Genomic DNA, 24,879 nt, shown 5'->3' with positions numbered 1-24,879 from the left:
TGGATGTCAGGGGGAAGTTCTTTACTATGAGGGGTGATGTGCTGGAACGGACTGCCCAGAGAGGCCATGGATGCCCCAACCCTGGAGGGGTTCAGACCAGATCAGATGGGGCCCTGGGTCACCTGGTCTGGTATAAAATGGGGAGGTCGATGACCCTACGTGTGGCAGGGAGTTGGGGATTCATGATCCTTGAGGTCCCTTGCAACCCAGGCCATTCTGCGATTCTATTCAGCCTAGAATAAGGCTCCATCACTTTTGTAACTCGTTACTGCATCACAGACCATCAAGCAGCAGAGCTCATGCAGCCCTTTTTAAACATTTTCTTCCCCCTTTGAGAAGGCATTTCTTCCAGTTTCCTGCCTGAGCACAAGGGCAGCATTCTCCTTCTCCTTCCTCAGATTATCCCCTCTCCCAGTACTCACCTCCCCAGACTTCACTCCCACCTCACAGCTCCTCCCCACGTAGTTCAGCTCCATTTATGCTCACAACCAGAAGCCACAGACAGAACTAAAACAGGAACAGAAGGGCCCCAGCTTGCATCTGACAGCCTTTAGCAAGCCAGAAACTCATGTTTTAAATGCCTTTGTGCTCCTAGTGCCACTTGGGTCCTGGCAGCACTGTCATCCTTCTCTCCTGCCCCTTGGAAAGAGCAGGGGGCTTCCAGCATTAGGGGTACTTTTTCTCAGGCACATTGTTTTCCACCCTCTATTAAACTGTCAAAGGTTGGTGTCAGATGATCCAGGCATGAAGTAAAGCCAAACAAACACAGCAGCAAGACTCAAACATCAAGGACACAGCTGGGGGAAAGGCAGGATGGGATATCTCAGAGCAGAACACTGTTCACAATGAGAAGGGGGGGTGGCTATTTACTCAACACTAACTGTGATCTTGTCTTTACTGCAGAGCAGCATGAATTCTTGTGGATGTGCCAGGCTCAAGCCTTGAAGGAAGGATGGGTTTTTGTCTTTTAAGAAAGCACCTGCACAACAATGAAGCTCTCCTTCTAGAAAGCATCTTTACTCACAGCACAAGTACAGTTGTATCTGCTTCACTTCCCAGTGAAACAAACATGGCATGCATTTCCGTGGGCAGGAGCTATCTCCAGACTCACCCTGCAGCAGTTCACTCCAACACATCTGCAGCAGACATCACACTGAAAACAATCCTAAACAGTTTTCCCTGTTGGGGGGAGGCACACGATGCCAACACAGAACAGGTCTGGCTTTTACCAAAACTCTGTGACACTGCAGGAAGTGGTACACAAGTCCCAGTTCAATAGCACAAGTCATCACCCAGAAAGCCTCACCAAAAAACACAAGGGTCAGATCAGAGTCATGTGGCAACAAAGATGTGTTTGTTGAAGCATCAGCATCTGAAGGGAGGTGGTTCTAAACCATTTCAACAAAAACACAACAGCTGACAACCGCTGAGGTGCCAAAACAAAGCTCTCATTGTAAAACTGAGACAATGAAAGCGCTCTAGGGAAGAGCCAGTTATGCAGCATGCCCATGGATGTAAGGAAAAGTGCTGTTACAGGGCTTTCCACCCAGTGCTGGGTAAGGATGCCTGCTGCAGGCCTCAGCCAACTGTTTATGTCACTTTCAGAAATCATTCTCATGATAACAGCACTGTGCAGCTTTATTTAGTCACTCAGTTACAGCAGTATTTTAAAAGACTGGGACAGTCAGATTTTTGAAGTGTAACAGATATTCAGCATGGAACAGTATACTACATATTCCTTTCACAAATGTCTTACAGAGCTGATACAGTACTAGCCATCAATCCAGCAGCAAGCGCTCTGGAGTAGAAAAGGATGCAACAAGATAGCTACACTGGAAAGACAACCTTAGAAAAAGTGAAACATGTAAGGTCTCCCCTCTAGTCCCCAAAGAAAGCATACAGTTTGGATCTAACTTTACAGTTCTACATCAGTTTCTAGAAACTTAAAAGAACAAAACCAAAAAAGCAAAACCACTGGCCAGTACAGTCTTTGGATATTTAGAGGAGGGGGAGAATGTCAGTTTCCAGAATGAAGTCAGTTGGTTTCGGCCTCACCGGGGTCTTTGCCTTCTTTGTTCTTTCGAACCTCTTCAATATGCTTATCCTGAAAGACACGAGCAGGATGCATCAGCCCCCCAGGCCCGGAGGCAGGGCACACAGCAGAGCAAGCCCCAGCTGGCTTCCCAGCCCCCAGCTCACAGCAGGATTCCTGCTGGGGGTCACTGAAGAAGACTACAGAATGAAGCTTCTCAAAAGAGAGAGCAAGCAGCCCACTGTCACCCCATCTCCTCCCCCAAAAGGAACATTTCCACAAAGTCCTTTGTGGATTTAATGATCTTATTTCAAAAATCAGAACACCACAGAACACCCAAGGGTTTCTGCTTACTCTCTCACTTGGACATCTACTGCACTCTATCTCTATTGACATTCCCACCCTAACGCAGCCAGGACTCCTCACATACCTTCTCCCTCAAGCGTTCCAGCTTGGCAGCCATTTGTGCCTCACGGTTCTCTTTGTTAGCTTCCATTTTGTGGGTCAGCTTCTCCTCTGCCATTTTGCTGAAGTTGTTGTTCTCTTCAATTGCTTTCTGAAGCACTTCTTTTTCATGCTCCCGCTTCTCAGCTAGCTGCTTCAAGACTTCTGCTTCATGAGACTAAAAACAGACCACGTGTGTTTTGAACATAAAAACAGATGAATGAAGACAACTACAATCCTTGTGCTTGCAATTTCTGAGCAGAGATTTTCTGCTGTTTTCCCAGAACAACATAACTTCCTGACACAACACAAAGCTCCCTGGTACTTTCTCCACCCCCACAGCCCATACTTCACTATCACAAACCACACAGGAAAGCAAACATCTATTGTAACTTAAGTCTTGACAAGTGGGATACTTCCCCTAAGACAGAGCGTGGGTAAGTCTTCTTTTCAGCAGACAGTTGTTTTTCTCAGTGATGTTTGGTATGATGTTACATTTTGATTTTAGGAGAAAAACAGCATCGATAACATAAAAACGTTTCTAGCTGTTACTAAGAAGGGCTGTAGAGAAGCAAGGGCGTTCCAGTTCTCTTAGCTTCTCCTACTGTAGTGCCAGCAAGACTGGGGGCACAAGGAGCTGCAAGGGGACAGAACCAGGATAGTCTGCCTAAAGCAGCCAAAGGGATATTCCATACCACATGACATCACACAAAGTAAAGAACAGCAAAGTTCATTGTGAGTGGTGGTGAGCAACTGCTTGTCTATGACTTGTCTTATACATACACACCTAAACGGTGACCATAACTATAACCCTTTTTCCCCTCTTCCTTTTCCTCTACCTTAGGTCATTTTTTTTTGTCTCAAATTGAGTCCTGCTTCTTGTTTTTGTCGAACTCTCTCTCCCATCCTATTGGGAAGGGGGAGCTGGGGGAGGAAGAAATGACTGCATGGTGTTTTGCTGCCTGCCACGTTAAACCACAGCAGGATATTTGATGTTAACAGCTACAGGACGTCTCTAGAACACTCCTGCTTCTCAGAGTGGTGGGTTACTGTGGCTCTGGACACAGAGACTGCACTTCACACAGTAAACCTTTGGAGCTAAGGACTCCAAACCATGTCTCAACAGCAGAAACTTACCTTGAGATACTGTATTCACAAGGCTTCCAATTATAGATTCACTGCTTGATTTTGTAGAGGAAAGCAAGCCCTTAACAGTACCACTAAAACTCAGGAACATCTTTCTTGAAACAGCATCCCCTCCCAGCTACAGTCCTTCCCACTTTTCAAGCGATCACTCAAAACCATTTTGGGAATAAAGCTTTGTAAGAACAAACCTGAGTTCCTGACAAAGGTGAATTAATATTCATAATATAGTACCATAAATAAACTACTAACCACCTGTCTTAAGAACAAAGCTGCATTTAACACCAAAAAAAAACCCACTACTTGCAGATCTCACTTCAATCTGTTGCTTCTATCATACCTTGCGTCTCTCTTCTGCTGCTTCCAGTTTCTTCTGGATTTCTTCCAATGACAGATCCTTCTTTTTTGGAGGAGAAAGAGGGAATTCTGGGGCTGCTTCTTTTGAGCGGGGACCAAGGATCAGCTCAAATGCCTGCCCAGAGGCACGCTTCTCCAGTTCTTTCACTTGAATATCTAGGGACACACAGAAACAGCAACCACCCTCAGTGGTGTTTGAAGCCAGGAAACTGAGTTGGCTAACTTCAGTAATTCAATGCCACCAAACGGGCTTAAGGAGACAGCTGCATCTGAGCTGGTAGCTGTGCTTTAAGCAGCAGCAGCTCTATAGAAAAAAAAAGAAGGCAGTGGGCAATTGTGTCTGCTGTTCTTCCTGGCCACTGCATACTAAAGCACCAGATGCTGTTTTAGCCTTCCATATCTAGACTCACAAAAACCAGCGTGGCAGTACTCCAAATGGAGAAGGAAAAAAAAAGAGATGCTTTCAGTAAGAAGTCTGAGGCAACGTTTTTATTGCGGGAGAGCCAAGAACTGACAACTGCTCTCCCAGAAACGCGTAAGGAGGTGTTCTGCTGTTCGAAGACCTTGGAGCAGACACCTCAACCCCGCGCAGTTTCCTTTTTGATCACCAAGATGCCTGCATGACAGCTCGGTTCACTGCACAGATGGCACACAGACGAACTGCATCCTATCTGCTAACAGCACGCGATGGCACACGGTGCATTTTCGCAAGCACTGTTTTAACAGCTTCTCCATAGCAAGCCTAGATGGGAGAGATGCACGTCGGCAACGCCTCGTTACAAACCTGGTGCAGCTATGTTATTCCAAAGGGAAGAAGGGGAAAAGAAAAGCAAAAAGAGCATCGAGTGCCCCGTACCAGAAGTAGCCATGACCGAGACAATCCGACCGCAGAAGCTGATGGGAGACCTTCAACCACCGAGAGCCCTGCAAAACAAAGAGACGCGGATCCTTCCGACTGCCGGCACGGCTGGGAACCGACCGCGATCGCCGAGCAGCAGACGGACGGGTGGGTCACCACCGCACGGGCGGATTTTTCCCTTTGTTTGAATCCACGGCCATTAAAACCGACAAACGCAGCAATAGCGACGACCCCCGACGACCCCATCCCATTCCCCCCCACCCACCCCGGGCGCTGCCCCGCTCCGCTCTCCTCCAACCAATGAGAGCCGCGCGTTGAAGCGGAAGCCCCGCCCCCCCCAACCGCACCGAATTCAAACGGACGGAGCGACGCGGCGCGCGCGCGCAAGCGGGCGGGCGCGCGGGGGGCTCCAGGGGGGCGGAGCCAACGGCAACATCCGGGCACCTCCACGCCCCCCCACCCCCACCCCTCCCAACTGCCGCAGGTGCGGCCCCCGCCCCCCATCCAATCCCCCCCCCCCAACCCCGCAGGGGAAGGCCCCGCCGCGAGAGGGGCTTCGCCGATGCCGGGGCGCGGTCGGGTGCCGCCCCCTCCCCATATAACAATGGCGGGCTGCTGTCAGCCGGGGGAAGGGGCGCGGCCGCCTCCCCACTCCTCCGCCGCCATCGGGGCGGATCCCTCGGAGCGCCGCTCAGCCGAGCGGTGCCCGCGGAGCCCATTGTCTCCCGCAGCGCTCTCTCTTCGTCGCCGCGACGCCCGCGGATCGAGGGGACAACGCCCGGGGGAGGGAGCGTGGAAGGGGGACAAAGGAGCGCCCGCAGACCCCGTCCCCTCCCCACCCGCCGCACTGTCAGTCCCTGCACAGCCCCCCCCGCAACACCGCGACCGCCGCCCCCGATTCGGGCCCTTCTCCTCCTCAGTCCCTTTGAGGGCAGACGAAAAGCAGCGGCCACCGCGTCTCACCCCCCCGCCCCACATCCGCGGCCGAGCCCGGTGCCGCGCACCCACCTGCCCGCTCCGCCGCTCCTCTCCCACTCCGCTCCCGCCCTCCCCGCCGCGCACAAAAGCTCCAAACAAAGGCACGTGACCCGCCCCGCCCCGCCCCTATTGGCCGAGCCGAGCGGCACGTGCCGGTCGGCGGGGAGGGCGAAGCGGGGGGTTCGGCGCCCCCTCCTCCGCCGCCCGTTGCATGCCGGGAGCCGTAGTCCGCGGCGGGCGGGCGGAGGCGGCGCGGGGCGGCGACCCCCGCGGTCCGGCGGTGGCCCGGTGGAAGCCGCGGGGCCGTAACGCGCCGTGCCTCGTTTCCGCTGGCCGCCCGGGGGGCTGCGCGGTCCCGCGGCGCGCTCTCGTCGCGCTCCCGGAAGGCTGCGGGACTCCCTTTGTCTGCCGCCCCGGTGGCGGGGAGGAGCGGGGACCCGCAGCGGCTGCGGTCGCCCCTTCGCTGCTGGGATTCGTGGCGGCAGCGACGGGGCGGTCGGCTCCGGGATGGCTGCTTGCATCAGGGTTGGGGGCTGAGATCTGGAAGCTCGCCGTCCTTCGTCCCCCGCTTCGCTGCCATAGCCCCTCGGGGCCGTCGGTCACCTCGGGGTGGCGGTCCCTCGGGGCTCTTGTCTCCTGTTTCTTGGCCTTGGTCGCCTCCAGCTCAGCTGTGGACCTCCATCATCTCAGGGTCACCGTAGTGAGCACCTTTAGGGTCACCCTTAGGGCCACGGGCACCCTCTGGGACCCGGTGGTGGTTCTGGGGTCAGCAGTTCACCTCTGCAGGGAGGTGACACCAGCAGAAAAGCCATCCTGCTCTTGGGGGACATGACACGTGTAATGGCTGCGTGCATTCCTCATCCTTGGCTGCGTGACGAGCGCTCCCTTCCCCAGATAATGCCATCACCGTGTATGTAGATAAGTGTTTTGCTCACCCATGTGTTTCAGGTGTGTTTTTGCACCTTACCTGCGTGCCATTCCCTTGGTCTCACCATGCTGCAGTCATACAGCTAACACCAGCTCCAAGGAAGAGGCAGATGGCCGCAGAAAAGCACAAATCTGCTACAACGTGACCCAGCACAGCAGTCTTTGTACCCAAAACACCAAAGGAAGGACTTTGCAGAGGGACCCACCCTTCTCGTGCACAGTCTTGAGGATTTTGCACCACGGAAAAAATATATATTAAAAAAACCACCCTACCTTCAGGAAGGTTAATATTGTGACAGGAATGTATAAAGCTTTCAAAACAGAGATTATTTTAAACGCTTGCCCTGCTTTTTTTCCTTTTTTTTTTTTTTTTGCTGATCTGACGTCTATTTCCATGGAAACCACATCCAGGCTGCTGGCTGCTGGAACTGGGAGAGGTTTCTGCCCGAGTGGATGGAAGAGCCATTTTCCTGCAGCACGGTTGGGCCTTTTGTATGGTGGTAGGGATCCCAGGCCCCACATGGTTTGCCTGCCTGGCCACTCGGGACCATGCCTGGTACACTCACAGGGCTCCTGGCTCAATTGCAGCAGTTCATGCCCTGGTGTCACACACAACACGCTTGTTTCTGCATGAAACATCTTGAATGCTTGGAGTAAATGGCTCTAAATGCTGCTGGAAGACAAAGGAGCCAAGTAATCATGACATCAGCTTGTGTTTTGCTTTATCATTTGCTATTATTCACACAAATCAGCATTGGATGCTTTAATATTAATGCTTTCTAGTGAAATCAATGAGCTTATCCTGGGATGATCTCAGGATTTCCCAAAGGAAGTAGAGCTTCCTGGGCTCCTGGTTCAGTACCTGTCTTACTTCCAGTAGTCACCGCTCCTCCCTGGAGAGATGATGATGAAGAATTTGCTTTGCAGCTTTAGAAGAAGGGCTGCAGGCTGAGATACAACCACGAGTCACGCCGGGGCTGTTTTCTGAGCTTTCCATCTTGTTTCCTGGGCTTCTCACAGGGACATAAATACATAAATAAATAGAGAGAGGGGGAAAATGACCTGAATGTAACTTACCTTCCTTTGCAGATCAGCTTTACAGCCAAAAACATTGAATTTAGTTAAGAACTCTCCTATGTAAGAGGCAACCCAATGGGAGTCAGAACTGAGATCTGCTCACAGCCCTCGCATTTTCCAGCCCGTGTCAGTTGTGCAAAGACTTCAGCAACCTCTTGATGACACCTGCCACCACCAGCTCCTATTTAAGCCCAAACCTCCAAGCACTGCCACAATTCAAAGAGGAGCAACAGCTCTTAGCAGCTGGAGGAGCACGGGGGCGATCTCATTTTTGGCCTCATTGCGAGAGCGCTTTTATTTTTGGAACCCACTTGTTTACGTGGAATTTATTTCTGTCAAATCTCCACGGATGTGGAAAGCTTTTATTTAATTTGATTTGTGTTTATCAACACTTTCGATGGGATTCTAAATAGATCCCCCTTCCATCGAGCCTGGAGCTGTGTGGCTGTGGTCCTGTTTGTCTCCTGGGCTCCAATGAGAGCTGTTTGTTTGAATTTCAGTTGAAATAGAAATTTAAAAGGGGATGAGAGCTTTAGGAACCAAGGACACGGACATGTGAGCAGTGAGAAATGCACCTGCAGAAAGCCACTGCTCTCTGCACACATTCAATCCCACCAATCCCACCCAATCCCATAGGGCCCTGAGCTTCCTCAGCTTCCACTCTGCTCTCAGAGCCACAGTAAAGCCAAGGTCTCATCCAGAGAGCTCCTTGTACGTGTGAATTTAGGACGTGACGTGATTTGATGTAGCACAGAGATTAAAGAGCCCCCTCTGATGTGATTATCAAAATACTCCACAAAGAGACTGACATAATTAGGTGACAACTCAGCCCACGGCAGCTCTTTTAACTTGCAAAAATATTTAACCTCCAGTGAGAAAACGTGCTTTGTGAGTATTAAAGTGCCACGCTTAAAGTGCACATGCAGTGGATAGACTGACATCTTATTTGTTAATCAGAGTATGTTTTAAAGCACCTTTGTAAGTAATATTAGCAGCAAGTACTTTCTGAGACTGGTAACAGTCACTGCATGAGTAAAGTACTTTTGAAAGCTATAAATCCAATGCTCTGCTTGATCCAAGTCAACCAGAACCTGCGAGAGGAGGCAGCAATAAAAGAACCTTGTGCTCAGGGGCAGAGAGAAGGGCTGTTCTCCTTTCCATTTCCCAACCTTTGCACTGACATCCAGCAAACTCCTTTGCATTTGCCCACGTGCTGCTGGAAACTATTTGACTTCTTTCCAATCAGACAAGGCTCCTGGATTCTATCACAGCTTTGATTTTTGGGAAATTCACTGGATCTTGCTTCATCCAATTCCCTCCCCCATCCCACTGGGAAGGGAGCAGTGAGTGATGGCTGCATGGGGCCAGGCTGCCTGTCTGTTAAAGCACAACACCTGAGTTCCTCGAGTTTCTGGCAACCAGGTGAAGTAGCTGGAGAGAGGCAAGAGCGAAGGAAAGAGCTGAGCAGGAGCCCTGCTGTTATTAAAGAGCAGAGACTTTGCACCAGGCAACGTCTCAGGGCTGGTGGATTTCTCCAGCAGTGCTGGGAAACTGTGTGAAAGAAGGGGTCTGTGTATGGTGAGGTCTCCTTGCCTTGCTCTGCTCTCCTTGCTCTCAGCATCCTCCACACTTTCCCCCTTCTGCTCCCAGCACTCGTATCTGTGTTTCCCATATGGAGAACTGAGCACTTTGCTATTTGAGGACGCCTGTGCACAACCCAGTGCTGTGGGTTTCAGAGCCATGGAGAAGGGCTGCACAGAAGCCCTAAGGGAGGCTTTATGCTGGTTTTTGTGCATGAGCCAACGTGAGATGTGCTAATTACAGTTCAGAAGTGACAGTCAGCCATTGCAGGTGGGACAGAGCAAAGGAGACAGTGTGCTATTGGCAACCACATGGAAGAGCAGTGCATAGGAAAGCCATAAAATACTCTGTCGAGATGGAAGATTCCAGTAAAGACATTTGCTGTAGCTCTTTGCAGATAAAGTGAGGGAAAGAAAAGCTGGGGATAGCAGTAATATTCCCTGGTTCCTAATTAGTTCCTTGAATTTAAAATATGGTTTCAGCTCTAGCAGCATCTCAGCAAACCCATTGTGCTATTAATACTTCCCTGGCGAGATACGGTTAAAAATACTCCCACCCTTTCACGACAGAATGTAGCTTGGAAGTGTCGTGATGGGAGGAGTTCAGGGATGGAAATCCTCTTAAAGGAGCATGACTTTCCCTGTGTCAAACAGACGAGGGGGGGTGAGCTGGTAGCAGCCCCCAGAGCGAGCCTGCTCTCACTAACAACAGGCTCTGAAATAACACTCAACACAGAGCTCTCGAGCTGCTTGCTATCTGAGCACATTCACTGACAAATCAACGCAGAGCTGAATGGTGATGGATTTTACTTATCTCTTGCAGAGGTCTGCTGCCTGGGAAAACTCTACAGTGCCTTCCTTTGATGGGCACTGCAAGGCGAAATTGGGGTGCAAAGGCAGGAAGCATCACCCCACACAGAACCACAGCACTGTACGTGGATGAGATCTGTGTCAGACACCATGGACACAACCCCTTCCTATCTGTTTAGTGAGCCAAATAAATTATATATAATACATATTATATATACACATTATACACACACATATATACATACATATGTATATATATAATATATATACACCTATTTTAAAGCACCTTTCCACTGCAGCCCAGCCATGAGCTGCTTTCTGCCTCCAGATCTCTTAAGGACAATCAGTAATTCCTCTCCTGTCTCCACCAACAAATTGGTTTCAAAATGGGTTAATTCCCAACTCCATCCCTCTGGCCCCATGGGCTGCCTGGAATCGCTCAGTGATACCAGCATGGAAACAATACCTGCACTTAACATTTGCTCACTGCTGCCTGATCCCTTTCTTCCCCACTAATTTGAGCTCCTAATCAATCAATACATATATTAAAAGAAAAAAAGACCAGGCACATCCACTACAGCTTTGAGACCAGGCAAACAAAGGCAGCCTTGCTGGGGGAAAGCACATTGCTGTCTTTTATGCAATAAACCACACTGCTGCTGTACTGTAAAATCAATACCAAGAGAGACGTGCCTATGTTGCAACTGCTAATCTAAATGCTTCATTTAATTAAAAATAAAAAAAGACAGTAACCCAACCCAGGCCTTGTGTGATGGACATCGTTAGAGGGCCACTATCGACTTGAGAAGACAAAGGCATCCTGAGGATGATGCCCCCATGTCACCCAGGATGGGGCTGATGGGGCACCTGCAGTCCCCACCCCCACAGGGGCTGAGCTCAGCCTGTGCTTCCTGAGCTCAGGGGAAATGACCCAAAATGATCCCACAACATGATTTGGGGTAGCCTGAAACAAGGAGACCTCACACAGTCCTTTTCTTCCTCCAGTGCCTCAGTTTCCCTTTGTCCTTTTTTTCCCCCATTTAAGTGACGACAACTCCTTGCTTCTGCAATGAACACGCTGATTTTTCCTTTGAATTTCACCCACAGTAAAGTTTTGATTGCCAGTGGAAATAAAAAACAGAGCAAAATAACAGCCACGCATACTCACTGATCAAAGTGATCCAGGTTCTGCCCAAGAGCTGCTGGCTGCAAAGTGGGGCAGGTGCTGTGCATCCCGGCCCTGCCATTCCCTTAAAAACACAAGAAAAATGAGGTGGGGGGTGGTGGTGGTGGAAATAATCAGGCTCCACTCGATGATACAGTAATTAAAAGGAGGCTTTAACACAAGTCTCATTTTGTGTGAATTAATTAAATCAAGCAGCAAGCTTCGATAGAACAAAGCTGGCTCTCAAGCAGCAGTGCTCGCTGCTGGGCTGGGGTGTGTGTGCAGGTGGGGAGGGACACATCGAGAGCTCCAAGCTGGGGGTGTGCTCGTGTTGTCCACTCTCAGCCCCAACCCTGGGAACTGGAGCTTTTGGGGAGCAGAGCTCGTGCTGCGATGAGGCGTGGGGAAGAGGAATGTGCCCATTCACACCCCGGCCACGCTGCGAGCACAGCTGTGAGTGGAATACAAATGGGCAGCTTGGATTTTTGTTGTTGTTTTATTTTAAAGCCACCGGTTCAAATATGGAAGCAGAGCGGGCACGCTGCACATCTTGGCTGGAAGGGAGTCTTTCCCAGCAAGGGGTTTGTTTCCCGTGTCCTTCCCCCCCCCCCCCCTTCCAGTGGGACCCTACAGACACAAACCCCTGTGCTGTAAGGACAGGGTGACTGAGAGCTGATAGCAGTCGGGTACTGGAGCAGCTCCCAGATCGTGGTAACCCTTAACTGCCGCTTCCTGACAAAAAAAAAAGCCTCCCAGCTGGGTCCAACAACACCGTGCATCCACCCTGGAGCAGGGTGAGCACTGCTGCCATGTGCTACACACAGGGATTTATGTTACAGCTGCTGCTCCTGGCCTCCAGGCTGGAGCATGGCACAGGGATGGGAACAGAGGGTGTGTCAGGGGGGATCTGGGCTGGGTTTGGAAGCAGAAGCACCAAGCCCAGGGTTGGAGCTGGAAATGAGGAGCTTTCAACACACCAAAGGGTTAACACATTGCAGATGCCCTCCAAACACAGCCATTCCCCCCCCACTCCCTGAGCCTTTACATAAGGCTCGTGCAGAATTTATAGCCTCCCTCAGCCACACAGAGCTGGGGCTGTTCCCTGCAATGTCAGAGCACATCACAGCAGTGCTAATTCTGGGAGGAAGATGGGACTTGATTTCTGCACCAGTCACTGTCTCTCACTGTTAGGCAGGATGCAGAGGTGTGTTCATCAATCAGCTCTGCAGGCATTGACCTCAAGTGTCCCCTCCCCACCCTTGGTACTTTGGTCCCAGCACCAGAGAGGGCATAAATCTGTTCACAAACACATATTTGGAAGCCTCAAAAGAATTGAGGTCTCACAGTTTCATCCACACCAGTCTTTGCTTTGCACAATCAGTCCTCTGCTGCTGCATCTCCCCCCCCCCCCCCCCAAAGCACCCTTAGCTCCTTGATTAAAAGCAGACAAGGAGGAAAGAATTTGGCCACCACAGTGACACAGTTGGAAGAGGAAGGATGTTGCTCTCCATCCCCCTCCCATTTCCCGAGGATCTGGATGTGCTGACACCCCAACCCAGGGCACTCAAGAGATGCCAGTTTTGTGCAGTGCCATGAACCATGCCCATGGCTTCTCCCCATGGTACAGGAGCTGTGGCATTGGGCTGACACTGCCCTCAGCAGGAGCAGCAGGGACAAAGGAGGAGCAGATGGCCACCACTTGGCGACGCAGCAGCTGCTGAGCAGCATGTCCTGCAGTGCCTGCTGCATCCTGGCCCCACTGCCCACGGGAGCCTGGGGGACATCTGTGGGGGCCACCACCAGTGCAGCTCCATGGGCTCCAGAAGCACCAGGTTGCCTGGGGACAGCAGAAGGCAGGAGCTACCTTACACAGCACCCCTTGCCCCAGCACCTCTAGTATTAACTAGGAATTTTATTACCTAGCTGCTCCTGGACTGCCCCATTCCCAGCATGGGCCTGTACCCACAGCTCTGCCCTAAGATACTCCCAACCAGCACCAGCCCCTTCTCTTTTTCTTCCCCCCCTCCCCCATATCTTTCACTTGCAGACAACGCTCAGATCAGCACCCTGATCAGACTTCACCACCTCCATGTTCAGAGCCCTTACTTTATCTTTCCTCGTGCTGGCTCATCGCTTGAACCCCCCCCCCAAATCTGCAGCAAACACACTGCTGCCAGGCACTCGGGGCCCAGTGCATGCAAGCAGAGCATCATCACAGAGCCAAGCTCAGGTTCTTGTCCCCAGGGGTTTTATTCCCTGAGCTCTGCAGTTTCCAGCAGCCACTGCAAGCAGCTCTCAGGGAAGGCTTCCTGGAAGCATGGCAGGCACTACAGCCTTGTGTTGCAAGCACAGTCCACAGGCCCCTCTCTCCCAGGGATTCTCTCCTGCCCTCTGGAGGCAGATCCCGAAGGTTCTAGACAAGGATCAGCTGAATTCCCAGCCACTGGTTCCCACCAGCAAACTACAGGTTGGAGAGGTAGAAAGGTGCTTCTGGAATGACAGAGTCCCCAATGCCTTCAAGTAGGCGGTCCCATCGAGCAAACTCCTTTCTCACACCTGTATGGGGCAGAGATGGTTTCAGGGTTACTACAACAATAATCACCCCCCAGTTCCACATATAAGAGGAGCAGCCACTGCACTCTCAGCTTTGCAGAAGCAGGAAACAGTCCAAGCCAGCAGCTTTCCCAAGGACTTTCCAACATCTCTGGGCACTGCCACTTGCACCCAGAGGAAGGCAACCAGGTGGCTCACAGCCATTATGGGATGGGGACCATCAAACCAACCTCGTGCCTTCCCAAGCCCCCATCCAACTCCACCTGTGACATACCAAGATGCCTCTGCAGAAAGGCCAGAGCAGCCTGGCTGGTGATGTCCAGGCACTTGTAGGGGTCAAGGGTGCCCCTCGCGTTGAAGACACGGTTGATGAGCTTCCCAGTGAGGAAGGCAAAGTCGGTTTGGCTCTGGTGCACAGATCCCCTGGAAAAGGGAAAGGAAGGCGTGTGAAGGGTCTCCCACTCGTGGCCAGGCACCTGCCCCAGCCCCGGACTCACAGGATGGTTATGATCTTTGTCTGGCTGTTCCTGGAGCTCAGCCTCTTCATTTTAGCCATGCTTTCTGGAGTCTGGAACTTCTCAGTGTTGATGAAGAGCACAGGCTTGAGCACCTCAGGGTAGAGCACATTCTCCAGGGGGAACATCCATGCATCCAGGGCCACTGCACACCTGGTGGGATGGGCACATGTGTTTATGTCCATCCACTGTGGTCTTCCCAGCCCTGGGCAGCATCCCAGAGCCACCCACCTGAACCCAGGCTCCTTCACCAAGGCCAGCACAGCTGTCACCCCACCAAACGAATGGCCCATGATGGCTGCTTTGTTCAGGTCGATGCTGTTCTGCAAGAAGGACGTGCACCAAACTGAAGGCATTTTCCTGTTTTTCATATGACATAAGCTGACCCTTCCAGCCAGGAGCACCCAGGCCAGCCCTGCAGCCCCGGGTACCTTCAGCACAGAGAGGTCAAAGCCCTGAGGAAGGACGTTGGGGATGGATTTACCACTGCTGATGTCCCGGAAGAGCTGAAGCGCTCGCGCACACTCATTTGCTCTGTGATGAACCTGCAGAGCAAGCTGCCCCATGAGCTGAGCAAACCCACCCTGTGGGGGTCTGCACAGGCACTGCTTCCCCCCACGTCCCCCCATAAGAGCTCCCATCTGAACCCCCAGCACTCAGGCACAGCGCATTTCCCTGAATTACCACAAACATAAATGCATTCAGGAGGCTGCACCACAGCAGCTCCCACGGGGATGCAGTAAATTTATTGGAACAGTTTCTTTGTTATTATTATTAATTCACTTAATCTGATACCACAGACCACTGGAGATAACCCCAGGCACTCTCCAGTCTGAGCCACAGTGGTGCTGCCAGGAGAAGCTGCACTTCAGACCAAGGCTCTGACCTCATCTCACATCCCAGTCCCAAGCATACATAAGAAATAACAGACCGGGATTTAGGACTGCCAAAAGCACCTCCAAGCTCTGCATGTCCTAGAGAGGCTTCCAGCCACAGATCTCAGATCTGTGCAATTCCCTTTTAAATGAGGCAGAAATGAGCAGCGGGGAACCTCGCTCAGCAGGAAGCCCTCCTGCTGTCAGCAAGCAGCTGTGCAGGGTAATCCCAGAGAGATGGGAAACGGAGAGCACCAGCAGGCCCTCAGACCCCAGGAAATGGAGACAAATGGGGTGGGTGGGTTTTTCTCAGTTTACAAGCAGAAAGCTCAGGTTCAGCCTCAGTATTACTGTAGTACAGGGTTGGGAAGGATAGAAGGTTCCCTAGGGTGGGGGATGTGATGTGTCCTGGTTTGCCCACCCCAATTCCACCCAGTACCTGATTGTTCCGAAAATAAAACTCCTTCTGTCCCTGCGGCACCTGCTGGTGGGGGATCCACTGCTCCTGTGCAGCCTCTGCTGTGCAGAAATAGGTCGTGGCAGCAGAACTGTCCCTGCAGCAGCAAAGAGGGAGAGGAGAATGTGTCGAGGCAGCCCTCTGCAGGGTCCACAGCCTGCTGTGTATTTGGGGTGGGGGGTTCCTTTCGAGGTTGCAGGGATTGGGGTGACAACCTGTGCTCCAGTGCAGCCACCACGAAGCCCCAGGATGCCAGCTGCATGCAGATGGATGAGTACACAGTGCTGTGAAGGGTTAGGGCTAGGGTCAGGCCTTACCTTGAGCAGCACTGGTGCACGGTGGGTCAGCATGGGACTGCAAGGAGCCCACAGCACTGGAGTTCCTGCCCCAGCCCCAGCACCCCCTACCGAAAGGCTCCCAAGCCATGGGAGAAGATGACCAGCGGGTACCCACTGCTGCAGGATTTGAAAGGTGCCTTCCAGCTCACTGGCACTCTGCAGGAGCCTGTAGGGGACAAAAAACACCCCAGGAGAAATCGAGGAGATGGGCAGCGGGGTGCTGCTTGGACCCACAGCACCAACCCCAGCTCCACCACACACTGGGGCCACGCACAGTGGCTTTAAGCCCATGAAAGCAGCAGATTTGGGGGCACGGGAACACCTGCGTGGGGATGGGGGGTACTGCTGCCCCTCACCGACAGCGATGCTGAGCAGTGGAGCACACCACCGCCGGCTGCGGCCTCTGAAATCAGCCAGGCCGCTGCAGTACTCGTAGCGTGGGATCCAGAGCGGCATCTCGGCCCCGTCCCGGGGCACGCAGGGATAGAAAAGGCGGAAGAAGAGCCCCTAGAGGAGAAAGGGGACGCGGTGCACCGTGCTCCCTCGCAGCAGCGGCCGCAAGATGTCCTCAGGAACTCAGCCCCGGCCGTACCCAGCAGCACCCCCACCCGCCCCATACCTGCTGCGTGTGGCCCACCATGACGTCCGCGCAGCCCACGCGGTGAGGTCCCTTCTCCGGGGGCAGTGCCAGCGACTGTCCCCCCCCCATGTCACCGCAGCCGAGCCTAGGCAGAGCGACGCGGTCAGCATCCACCCCCCCCCCCCCCCACCGGTCACCAAACCCCCACACCACGGTCGCTCAGCATCCCTGCAAGAAACGAGGTCCCCACTCCCCTCCGCACCGAACAAAACCCCGAGGACACCCACGAACGACAGCGTACCCCCACCGCTGCCCCGGCTCCACGCTGCCCTGTGCCCGGCCACGTGTTGCCCCGAGCGAGCAAAGTCCTGCGGCCGATCTGAGATCCCGCCTGTGATTTTCTCGCCCCGTTTCCCGACTCTCCCATGTTGTTAAACGCGGGTTTTAAACGCACCCGGTGTTGTCCCAACCCGCCCCACGTTCACGCCGCGGCCGGACGGCTGAGCCTGTCCCACTCCCACGGCGGGGGAAGTGGAGGACGGGAACGGGCGGTGTGGCCGAGTCGGAGGGGACAGCGCAGGGCTGGCACCGCGACAGCCCCGAGCAACGCGGACGGAACGGGGGGGGGGGGAAAGGCGGACGGGGTCCTGTACCGCACCCTCGGAGAACTACAGCTCCCAGTAAGCAGCGGGTACAGGACTACAGCTCCCAGCACCCCCACTGCGTTACAACTCTCACCGCCCCCCCCAACCCCCCCCCACTCCGCAGCCTCCAGCGCTTCCCGTCCTCGTCTGCTCTGCGTCTCCCAGTGGCGGAAGACGGTCCCCAGTACAAACCAGTTCCCTCAAAGCCTCGTGGTGCCGCTCGGCCCCGCCTGCCTCCACCTCCCCCCCCCCCCGCTAAAGTTCCCAATCTTTAATTTAAACCGCTTTCCCCGGCCCCGATAATCCCCGGGCGACGGGGGATTAAATCCCTGCGGGGCCGAGCTGTCCCCTGGGCCGGGCAAATCGCCAAAGATTTGGCGAAAAGAAAATAATAACGATAAAAATAATCCCTGACAACCTCTCCTGTGCACGCAGCCCACGCACTGCTCCACCCCGGGGAAACTGAGGCAGGTGTGGAGCCGGGAGGGTTGTGACGATGACACCCCCGCTGCATGCCAGCTCCGCACCCCGCCCCGCGTCCCCGCGGGCTGAGGCCGGCCGCGTTGTTACACCCATGGCCCGGATCCAGCGCCGGGGCTGCCGGGAGGGGTGGGGGCGGCGAGCCCCGGCCTGCCCGCTGTGCCCTGGGGCTCACCTCCGGTAGGCGGGACGAGGGTGCCCCGCTCCCACGTGGGACGCGGCGATGGGAAGCCCGGCGAGGGCACGGACACGAGTGGGGAGGGCACGGACACGAGTGGGGAGGGCACGGACACGAGTGGGGAGGGCCCCGGGACCCTCGCGGAGCCCCCACCCAGTGCGGGGGACCCCCGCGGCCACGTGGGCGCGCCACGACAGCCGTGGGGCGCGCCTTTTTGGTGGCGCGGGCCACGCCCACATGGGCTCGGGCGACCAATGGGAGAGAGGGGGCGGGGACTCGGTGGCGGTGGGAGCGGGCGGTGGAGTGACAGATGCGGAGGGGGGGGGACAGCGGGGGGGTGACAGCTCGGGAAGGGGGGACAAGAGCAAGTGAAGGGACACGGGGACAGCCCCGTGGGGAGAGAGGGACAGAGACTGTTGGGGGACAGACAGCTCGGGGGGGGGGCAGCGTGGGGGGGGACACGCTGCTTGGCACGGGGTGTCAGCAGCCCAGAGCGGCACGGACAGCGCGGGGGTGGCACGAATAGTTGGACGGACGGACGGACGGACGGCCCCGGTGATAAGGTGACAGTAGAGGGACACTCCCGAGGACAGGGACACCCCCCAGGAGGCACAACACGGCGCCGAGAAGCGGGGACTGACCCGGAGCAATGTGCGGCGGAGCGCGGCGGGTCCCCCCCCGGGACGCGGGGACGGTGGAGTGCGGGGTCCGCCCCGCAGCCGTCCCGCGGAGGGGTTAGGGCAGCGCGGGACCCCCGCCGCACGGCCCCACCGGGGATGCGGAGCCGGAGCTGCGGCACGGCCGGACCCCACGGGCAGCACCGGCCGACAGTGGGCACCGGCGCCGGGACAGCGGAGGAACAGCGGAGGTACGGGGGGGCGGTGACCCGGGGTTGGCTCCCGGAGGCTGCGGGGGGAGTCCCGTCGGAATTGACCCGGTTGGAAGGGAAGGGATCATGCGACTTCGCTCCCTCCCTAGGGATTTGAAGCTGGGCCAAACGGCGGAGGGAAATGTGACCGTCGCCGCACCGAGTCCGGGAGCGAAGGGAACACTGCGTCGGAGCGGAGGCAGCGGGACAGCCACGGAACGAGGATCGCGGGGTCCCCCGTCCCCACGCTGCGGGGCAGTGAGCACCAGGAGCCGCTCCGCCTGGGGTCGGGGACACCGTCCCTTCCACCGTCCCCTAGCGCCCATCCGAGCCTGATTGATGAGCTCGTGAACCTATGCAGACCAGGAAGAAATACATTTTCCTGACTTTCCTTGCCTCTTGGCTTCTGCTTTTCTTCTTTGGAGGAGATCAGCTGCGCCGTTTCGCTTTCTTTCCCAGGAGGAGCGCCGCAGCCCGCAGGAGCTGGCCCCGCTGGGCGGATCGCACCCTCCTGCACAGCTTTGCAGAGCCCCAGGAGCTGCAGGGCGACGGGGACACAGCTCAGCCCTCACCCCGAGCCCGGCGGGCGGCACAGCTCAGAGCATCCCAGGGCAGCCTGTGCCGCATGGAGAGCTGCTTCGATGCCTCCCGCTGCCAGAAGCACGGCTTCAAGGTGTTCACGTACCCACGGGAGCGCGGCGAGCCCGTGTCGGAGAGCTACGGCAAGATCCTCGCCTCCATCGAGCGCTCTCGCTACTACACGCCCCGGCCCGAGGACGCGTGTCTCTTCGTGCTGGGCATCGACACGTTGGACAGAGATCCCCTCTCTGCTCACTACGTCCGCAGTGTGGAGCAGAAGATCCGCGCTTCCCCGCTGTGGAACAGCGGCCGCAACCATCTCATCTTCAACCTGTACGCGGGCACGTGGCCCAACTACACCGAGGAGCTGGGCTTCGACATCGGCCACGCCATGCTGGCCAAGGCCAGCTTCTACAGCGAGAACTTCAGGCCTGGCTTCGATGTCTCCATCCCGCTGTTCCCCAGGGAGCACCCGCAGCGCGGTGGGCAGAGGGGGTGGCTGCGTCGGGACTCGGTGCCCCCACAAAAGAAATATTTGTTGGTGTTCAAGGGGAAACGCTACCTGACCGGGATCGGCTCTGGCACCAGGAATGCGTTGCATCACATCCACAACGGGCGGGACATCGTGTCGCTCACCACCTGCAGGCATGGCAAGGACTGGGAGAGGCACAAGGACACGCGCTGCGACCAGGACAACGCCGACTACGAGAAGTGAGTGGGATGGGGCCGGGGCCAGGAGTGGGGAAAAGCTCCGTAGGTGTGCACAGGGAATGGGGCTCTCCTGGTTTTGCTTCCTTCCAGTGAGGTGCTGGTGGTTGGGGCTGTCCTGTGTTCAAGTTGGAGCAATCTGATCTGCGGTCGCCACTGCTGCCTCTAATACTATTTCTTTTTCTTAACACCGATGAATGATGCTTTTCTTCTCCCCTCTGCTGTCCTTCCCTAACGTAAATGTTTATTTTGGAGATGAGCCTGAAATGTCCCCCCAGCCCAGCTCAGCTCCAAGTCCCATAAAACCAACGGGTGTTTGGGCATCCTGGTGCGGACATCACAGTGCGGGCTCCCTGCCTGCAGCTTGGGAACAGCCCACAGCCACATGAGAGCTGATGGGATGTGTGGGACACCATCCTCAGGGTGTCTTAGGAGGTGCTGGGAGGTAAAAGTGGAGCTAGGGCTGCAGGCACTGAGATTAGCCAGGGCTTTGGGGCAGCTCAGGAGGATCAGCCCTCATGGTGGGGCCCTCCTGGGGACAGGGCAGTGGGACATGTGGTGGGATGGTGGGATGGGGCCCAAGGTCAGTCCAGCACCATGGGGTGGGATATCCCCCTCTCATCTGGCTCAGGTAATCCCCTAATGCTGTTTGTGATGCAGGGGGATTGACACCTCACCCAGGACAGCTTTAGACAGCAGATATACGATGAGCACGTGGCACACGGCTGTGTCCTCCTGCATGACACTGTGTCTTGTTCCACTTGTGCCCACCCAGGCAGAAAGGCATTGGCATCTCCACCACACCTGGGCGACTATTTGTGCCCTCCTGCAGATGTCCCCACATGGGACAGTGGCAGAGGGACAGTGGGGACAGTACACCAGAGACAGGGCACGGTGAGGTTTAGAGATGTCCCTGTTTGCTTGGGGACACAGGAAGCAGCCATGCCACTGAACCACAGGAGAAGAAGCCAGCCTTGTTTGGGGCTGCATCGCCCTCCTCACTCCCAAACAAACCAGTTCTGTGCCGGATAAAGGGCAGCTTGTGGCCATGCCACGGTCCTGCCCCACTGTCGCCATCTCACACCCACCTCGGGGAGGGCTCCCTGCAGCCGCGGGTCCCCCATGGCACTGAGCCCAACCTGAGCTGCACAGGGGCCGTTCAGAGGGAGCGTGGTGGGCACCCGGCCCGGCCCTAACAAAACAAGGAAGCCCTGCCGGTGCGATTGCCCGGAAACCACAGTGCGTCAGGAGCGGAGTGTTTTCATCAGGAGGTGTTGGCCCCACAGCCTGGCTGGCGCCAGGCTCCCCACCACGGCTGCCTGTGAGGGAAGGATGCTCGGCCCTCGGGGACACATCATGTTCCCCATGAGGTGGGGTGGCCCTGGGACACGGCCGAGACAGAGTGTGCCCATGGAGTTTTTGGTCGGAGGGGTCCTCTGGAGGTGCATTTTGTTCCTAAAGGACAAGTTGGGCTGGCTTCCTGCAGGGATGCTGCGGCACCCACAGAGGGGCTCGTCCTTATCTCACAGCCACCCCATCAATCTCCCCCCAGCCTGGAGGTGGCCGACATCAACCCCGTGTCCTCACCACATCCGGGTCCAGGGAACCTTCCCCTTGGGGTCAGCAAGTTTCTCATATCCCTTTGGCCTCACAGTCCCCCACATCCCATCCGGAACCCATCCTCTCTGCGTGCAGGAACAGACAGAGTCTGTCCCACCCAAACGTCAATATTGGATTTTCTGGTGTGGTCACAGAGCCCCATGAATGCCCTCAGCTGCACAGAAGGGGCTTTCATAACTGTGGGGCATACACTGCCACGGCCCCCCCAGAACTCGTGGCAGCTTGGGGTTCGGGGATTTGGGTGCTGGCAGTGCACAGTGCCTCATTGCTGGGGGCTGAGCCCACTCCTGACTTCCTTTCCTCCACCAGGTTCGACTACCAGGAGCTGCTGCACAACTCCACGTTCTGCATCGTGCCCCGTGGCCGACGCCTGGGCTCCTTCCGCTTCCTGGAGGCACTGCAGGTACCAGGGGGCTGCGAGGGCACGAGGGACCATCCCTGGTGTCCCCATGCTTATAGGGTCCTGTGCAGGCTGCCTGCATCCCAGTGCTGCTGAGCGACGGCTGGGAACTGCCCTTCTCTGAGGCCATCGACTGGGGCAAAGCGGCCGTGGTGGGCAGTGAGCGACTGCTCCTGCAGGTACAGCGGTGCTGTCCCATACCCAGCACCAGGAGCTGAGCTCGGGGAGGGGGGCTGAGGTGAGAACCCCATCCCTCCCATCCTACAGATCCCCTCTACCGTCCGCTGCATCCGTCCAGAGCGCGTGCTGGCATTCCAGCAGCAGACCCAGTTCCTGTGGGATGCGTACTTCTCCTCCGTCGACAAGATTGTGCACACCACGCTGGAGGTGAGCCCGGCCCCAGAGAGCCCCCCCAGGTACTGGGGTCACATCGGGGTGCTGACATCGCCGTGCAGATCATCCGGGACCGGCTGATCCCGCACCGCTCGCGCTCCCGCTTCCTCTGGAACACAATGCCCGGGGGTCTGCTGGCACTGCCCGACTTCTCCACGCACCTCGGGGACTTCCCCTTCTACTACCTGCAGCATGGTAGGGCCCCGTGCCACAGCGTGCTCCGTGCACCCAGTGCTTGCCCCCACACCTCTCCTTTTCCTCCACATCGCAGGCTCGGGCCCTTCTGACAAGTTCACAGCACTGCTCCGGGCTGCCCCCCCGCAAGGCTCACTGTCCCAGCACACCCTCAGGCTCATCCAGGCTGTCTCCAGGTCCCAGTACTGCGCGCAGGTGGGGAGGGATGGGGCTGGAAAGGGCCCGGGGTGGGATGGGGGGGTGGCAGTGCAGTAGTGCTCGTGTCACCCCAGCAATGGGACCACCCATGGTTTTATTCTGGGGACGGTCCGAATGTGTAATGTTTTTGGGGTGGATGAGGTGCAACCCTAAGTGGAGAGCTGCACTTGAGCCAGTCCTGCTGAGGGACCGGGAGGGTTCAGCCCCAACTGCCCTGCAAACACTGATGACACACCCCAAGGAATGCCCCTCTGCTGTGCCTTCACCCCCCTCCCGCCCCCCCATGCAGATCCTGGTGCTATGGAGCTGTGAAAAGCCACCACCACCGAGTGGGACGTGGCCACAGACCACTGTGCCTCTGACCATCATCCAGGGCAGGATGAAGGTATGCAGAGCAGGATGCAGGGAGCCAGGGTACACACCCCGTGGCACATCCCATACTGAACTCCCCCCTCTGCTGCAGCTCAGCGACCGCTTCTTCCCATACTCAGCCATCGGGACAGATGCAGTGCTCAGCCTGGACGAGCACACCAGCCTCTCCACCACTGAGGTGAGCACTCCCCAGCCCATAGAGCTGGGCAGGATGTGCAGTGGTCACTGCAGGGCTGGAATTGAGACCCATTGCTGAGGGACAGGCAATGGGGCGGCCGTCAGCCTCCTCTCACGGGTCCCCGGGGGTTGGGTGACCCCGTCCCCTGCCCTCTGCCAGGTGGATTTTGCCTTTGTGGTGTGGCGCAGCTTCCCGGAGCGCATCGTGGGCTTCTCTGCGTGGAGCCACTTCTGGGACCCCGAGCAGAAGCGCTGGGGCTACACCTCCAGGTGGACCAACAAGCTCTCCATCGTCCTCACCACCGCCGCCTTCTACCACAGGTACCCAGGAGGATGGGGAGGGTCCCCTGGGGCGGCAAGGCTGAGGCCTGCCCTCCTCGTTCTCCGCAGGTATTACCACAGCCTCTTCACTGAGTACCTCCCCGCGGGGCTGCGGGAGCTGGTGGACAGCCTGGCCGCCTGCGAGGACATCCTGATGAACCTGCTGGTGGCTGCTGTCACCAAGCTGCCGCCCATCAAGGTCACGCAGTGGAAGCAGCACACAGAAGCTGTGTCTCAGCTGGTAGGATGGCATCCTGGGGCTCAGGGACCCCCTGGCTGGGGGTAGGACCTCTCACCCTGCGTTCTCCTCCTGCCCAGGTGAAGGGCACGGTGGCGGGCAGCACCCGGCGTTTCTCCCAGCAGCAGGACTGCCTCAACCAGCTGGTGGACTGGTTTGGCTCCATGCCCCTCGTGTCCTCGCAGCTGCGCCTCGACCCCGTGCTCTTCAAGGACCAGGTCTCTGTCCTGCGCAAGAAATACCGCCACTTGGAAAAGCCCTGAGCTCAGCCACGTGCCCACACCCCTGCACAGACCTCGTGGGGCATGGCACAGCCCTCCTGGACTCAAGCTTTATTCCTGATTGGGTTTTACCAGTACAATAAAGGTCGGTGGAGGTGAAACGTCTGATGCGGGGTGAGCATTCTGTACCCAGCAGTGACATAGCACTGTGACACCGCTCACAGCACCTCTGGGCTCAGCATCCACTGCTGTGCCCCATAGCCATCCCCGCAGGGCCACCACCCCTGTCCCCGTGTCCCCGCGATGCTTTCCTGCCGCCATCCCCACTCCGCGAGCAGCTGGCCGGGAGGGCTGAGCTTCCCAAAAGTAAACAGAGAGGCGATAAGGGGTGAGAGCAGGGCGAGCCGGTCCTCCCTCCCCCAAAAGGGACAATGGGACAGCTCCTGTGCAGCCGGGGCTCCTCCCTCTGCACCCCCGCTCCCCAGTCTCCCCTCAACGCTCCCAAAAGTTGGGAGAAAAAAAAAAAAAGCGTTGTTTCAGACACTTTTCTCAGCTAAAACAGTGAACAGCAAAGCAAGCTCTGCTCCCCCCACCCCT

At 56.2% G+C, this 24,879-nt stretch overlaps 3 protein-coding genes across 7 annotated transcripts; 1 reads left to right on the top strand and 2 right to left on the bottom strand.

The window, feature by feature from the left end:
* Nucleotides 1-1,620: 1,620 nt before the first annotated feature.
* Nucleotides 1,621-5,886, bottom strand: STMN1 (stathmin 1). Its single transcript, XM_065744540.1, has 5 exons — nt 5,844-5,886; nt 4,833-4,900; nt 3,960-4,132; nt 2,463-2,654; nt 1,621-2,104 (listed from the first exon to the last, which is right to left on the bottom strand). The coding sequence occupies exons 2-5, from the start codon at nt 4,843-4,845 to the stop codon at nt 2,036-2,038; spliced, it is 447 nt and encodes a 148-aa protein (XP_065600612.1). The 5' UTR covers nt 4,846-4,900; nt 5,844-5,886; the 3' UTR covers nt 1,621-2,035.
* A 7,723-nt stretch (nt 5,887-13,609) lies between these two features.
* PAFAH2 (platelet activating factor acetylhydrolase 2) lies at nt 13,610-18,012 on the bottom strand. The gene is made up of 11 exons (XM_065744764.1): nt 17,990-18,012; nt 16,730-16,835; nt 16,467-16,617; nt 16,180-16,276; nt 15,988-16,056; nt 15,755-15,869; nt 14,872-14,985; nt 14,672-14,763; nt 14,423-14,593; nt 14,200-14,348; nt 13,610-13,928 (listed from the first exon to the last, which is right to left on the bottom strand). The coding sequence occupies exons 2-11, from the start codon at nt 16,817-16,819 to the stop codon at nt 13,834-13,836; spliced, it is 1,143 nt and encodes a 380-aa protein (XP_065600836.1). The 5' UTR covers nt 16,820-16,835; nt 17,990-18,012; the 3' UTR covers nt 13,610-13,833.
* Nucleotides 18,013-19,187: 1,175 nt separating this feature from the next.
* Nucleotides 19,188-24,431, top strand: EXTL1 (exostosin like glycosyltransferase 1). 5 transcript variants are annotated; one of them, XM_065744556.1, is made up of 11 exons: nt 19,188-20,150; nt 22,077-22,170; nt 22,239-22,346; nt 22,435-22,554; nt 22,623-22,755; nt 22,832-22,950; nt 23,243-23,338; nt 23,417-23,503; nt 23,663-23,823; nt 23,893-24,064; nt 24,187-24,431. In XM_065744556.1, exons 1-11 carry the CDS (start codon nt 19,216-19,218, stop codon nt 24,322-24,324), a joined length of 2,163 nt encoding a protein of 720 aa, XP_065600628.1. In that variant the 5' UTR covers nt 19,188-19,215; the 3' UTR covers nt 24,325-24,431. The 5 variants fall into 5 exon arrangements, with proteins under 5 accessions (XP_065600628.1, XP_065600627.1, XP_065600626.1 ...); XM_065744555.1 differs by having other exon boundaries at nt 24,184-24,431; XM_065744554.1 differs by having other exon boundaries at nt 24,142-24,431.
* The last annotated feature ends 448 nt before the right edge of the window (nt 24,432-24,879 follow it).

This window comes from Cyrtonyx montezumae, unplaced genomic scaffold, assembly GCF_038088225.1.
Source record: "Cyrtonyx montezumae isolate F1298 unplaced genomic scaffold, pur_monq_1.0 scaffold_31, whole genome shotgun sequence".
Lineage (NCBI taxonomy): Eukaryota > Metazoa > Chordata > Aves > Galliformes > Odontophoridae > Cyrtonyx > Cyrtonyx montezumae.
This window is presented reverse-complemented; position numbering and strand designations above follow the sequence as displayed.

Coding starts and splice junctions, on each gene's coding strand:
- EXTL1 (XM_065744553.1), top strand. CDS start 19,216: ATGCAGACCAGGAAGAAATACATTTTCCTGACTTTCCTTGCCTCTTGG. Junction 22,555..22,622: donor TTGTGCACACCACGCTGGAG/GTGAGCCCGGCC, acceptor ATCGCCGTGCAG/ATCATCCGGGACCGGCTGAT. Junction 22,951..23,242: donor GGTCCCAGTACTGCGCGCAG/GTGGGGAGGGAT, acceptor CCCCCCATGCAG/ATCCTGGTGCTATGGAGCTG.
- PAFAH2 (XM_065744764.1), bottom strand. CDS start 16,819: ATGGGGGGGGGACAGTCGCTGGCACTGCCCCCGGAGAAGGGACCTCAC. Junction 15,870..15,987: donor GTGGCTGCACTGGAGCACAG/GTTGTCACCCCA, acceptor TTGCTGCTGCAG/GGACAGTTCTGCTGCCACGA. Junction 13,929..14,199: donor CTTTCTGCAGAGGCATCTTG/GTATGTCACAGG, acceptor TGCCCCATACAG/GTGTGAGAAAGGAGTTTGCT.
- STMN1 (XM_065744540.1), bottom strand. Junction 2,655..3,959: donor CAGCAGAAGAGAGACGCAAG/GTATGATAGAAG, acceptor GTCTGTTTTTAG/TCTCATGAAGCAGAAGTCTT. Junction 2,105..2,462: donor TGGAACGCTTGAGGGAGAAG/GTATGTGAGGAG, acceptor CGTGTCTTTCAG/GATAAGCATATTGAAGAGGT.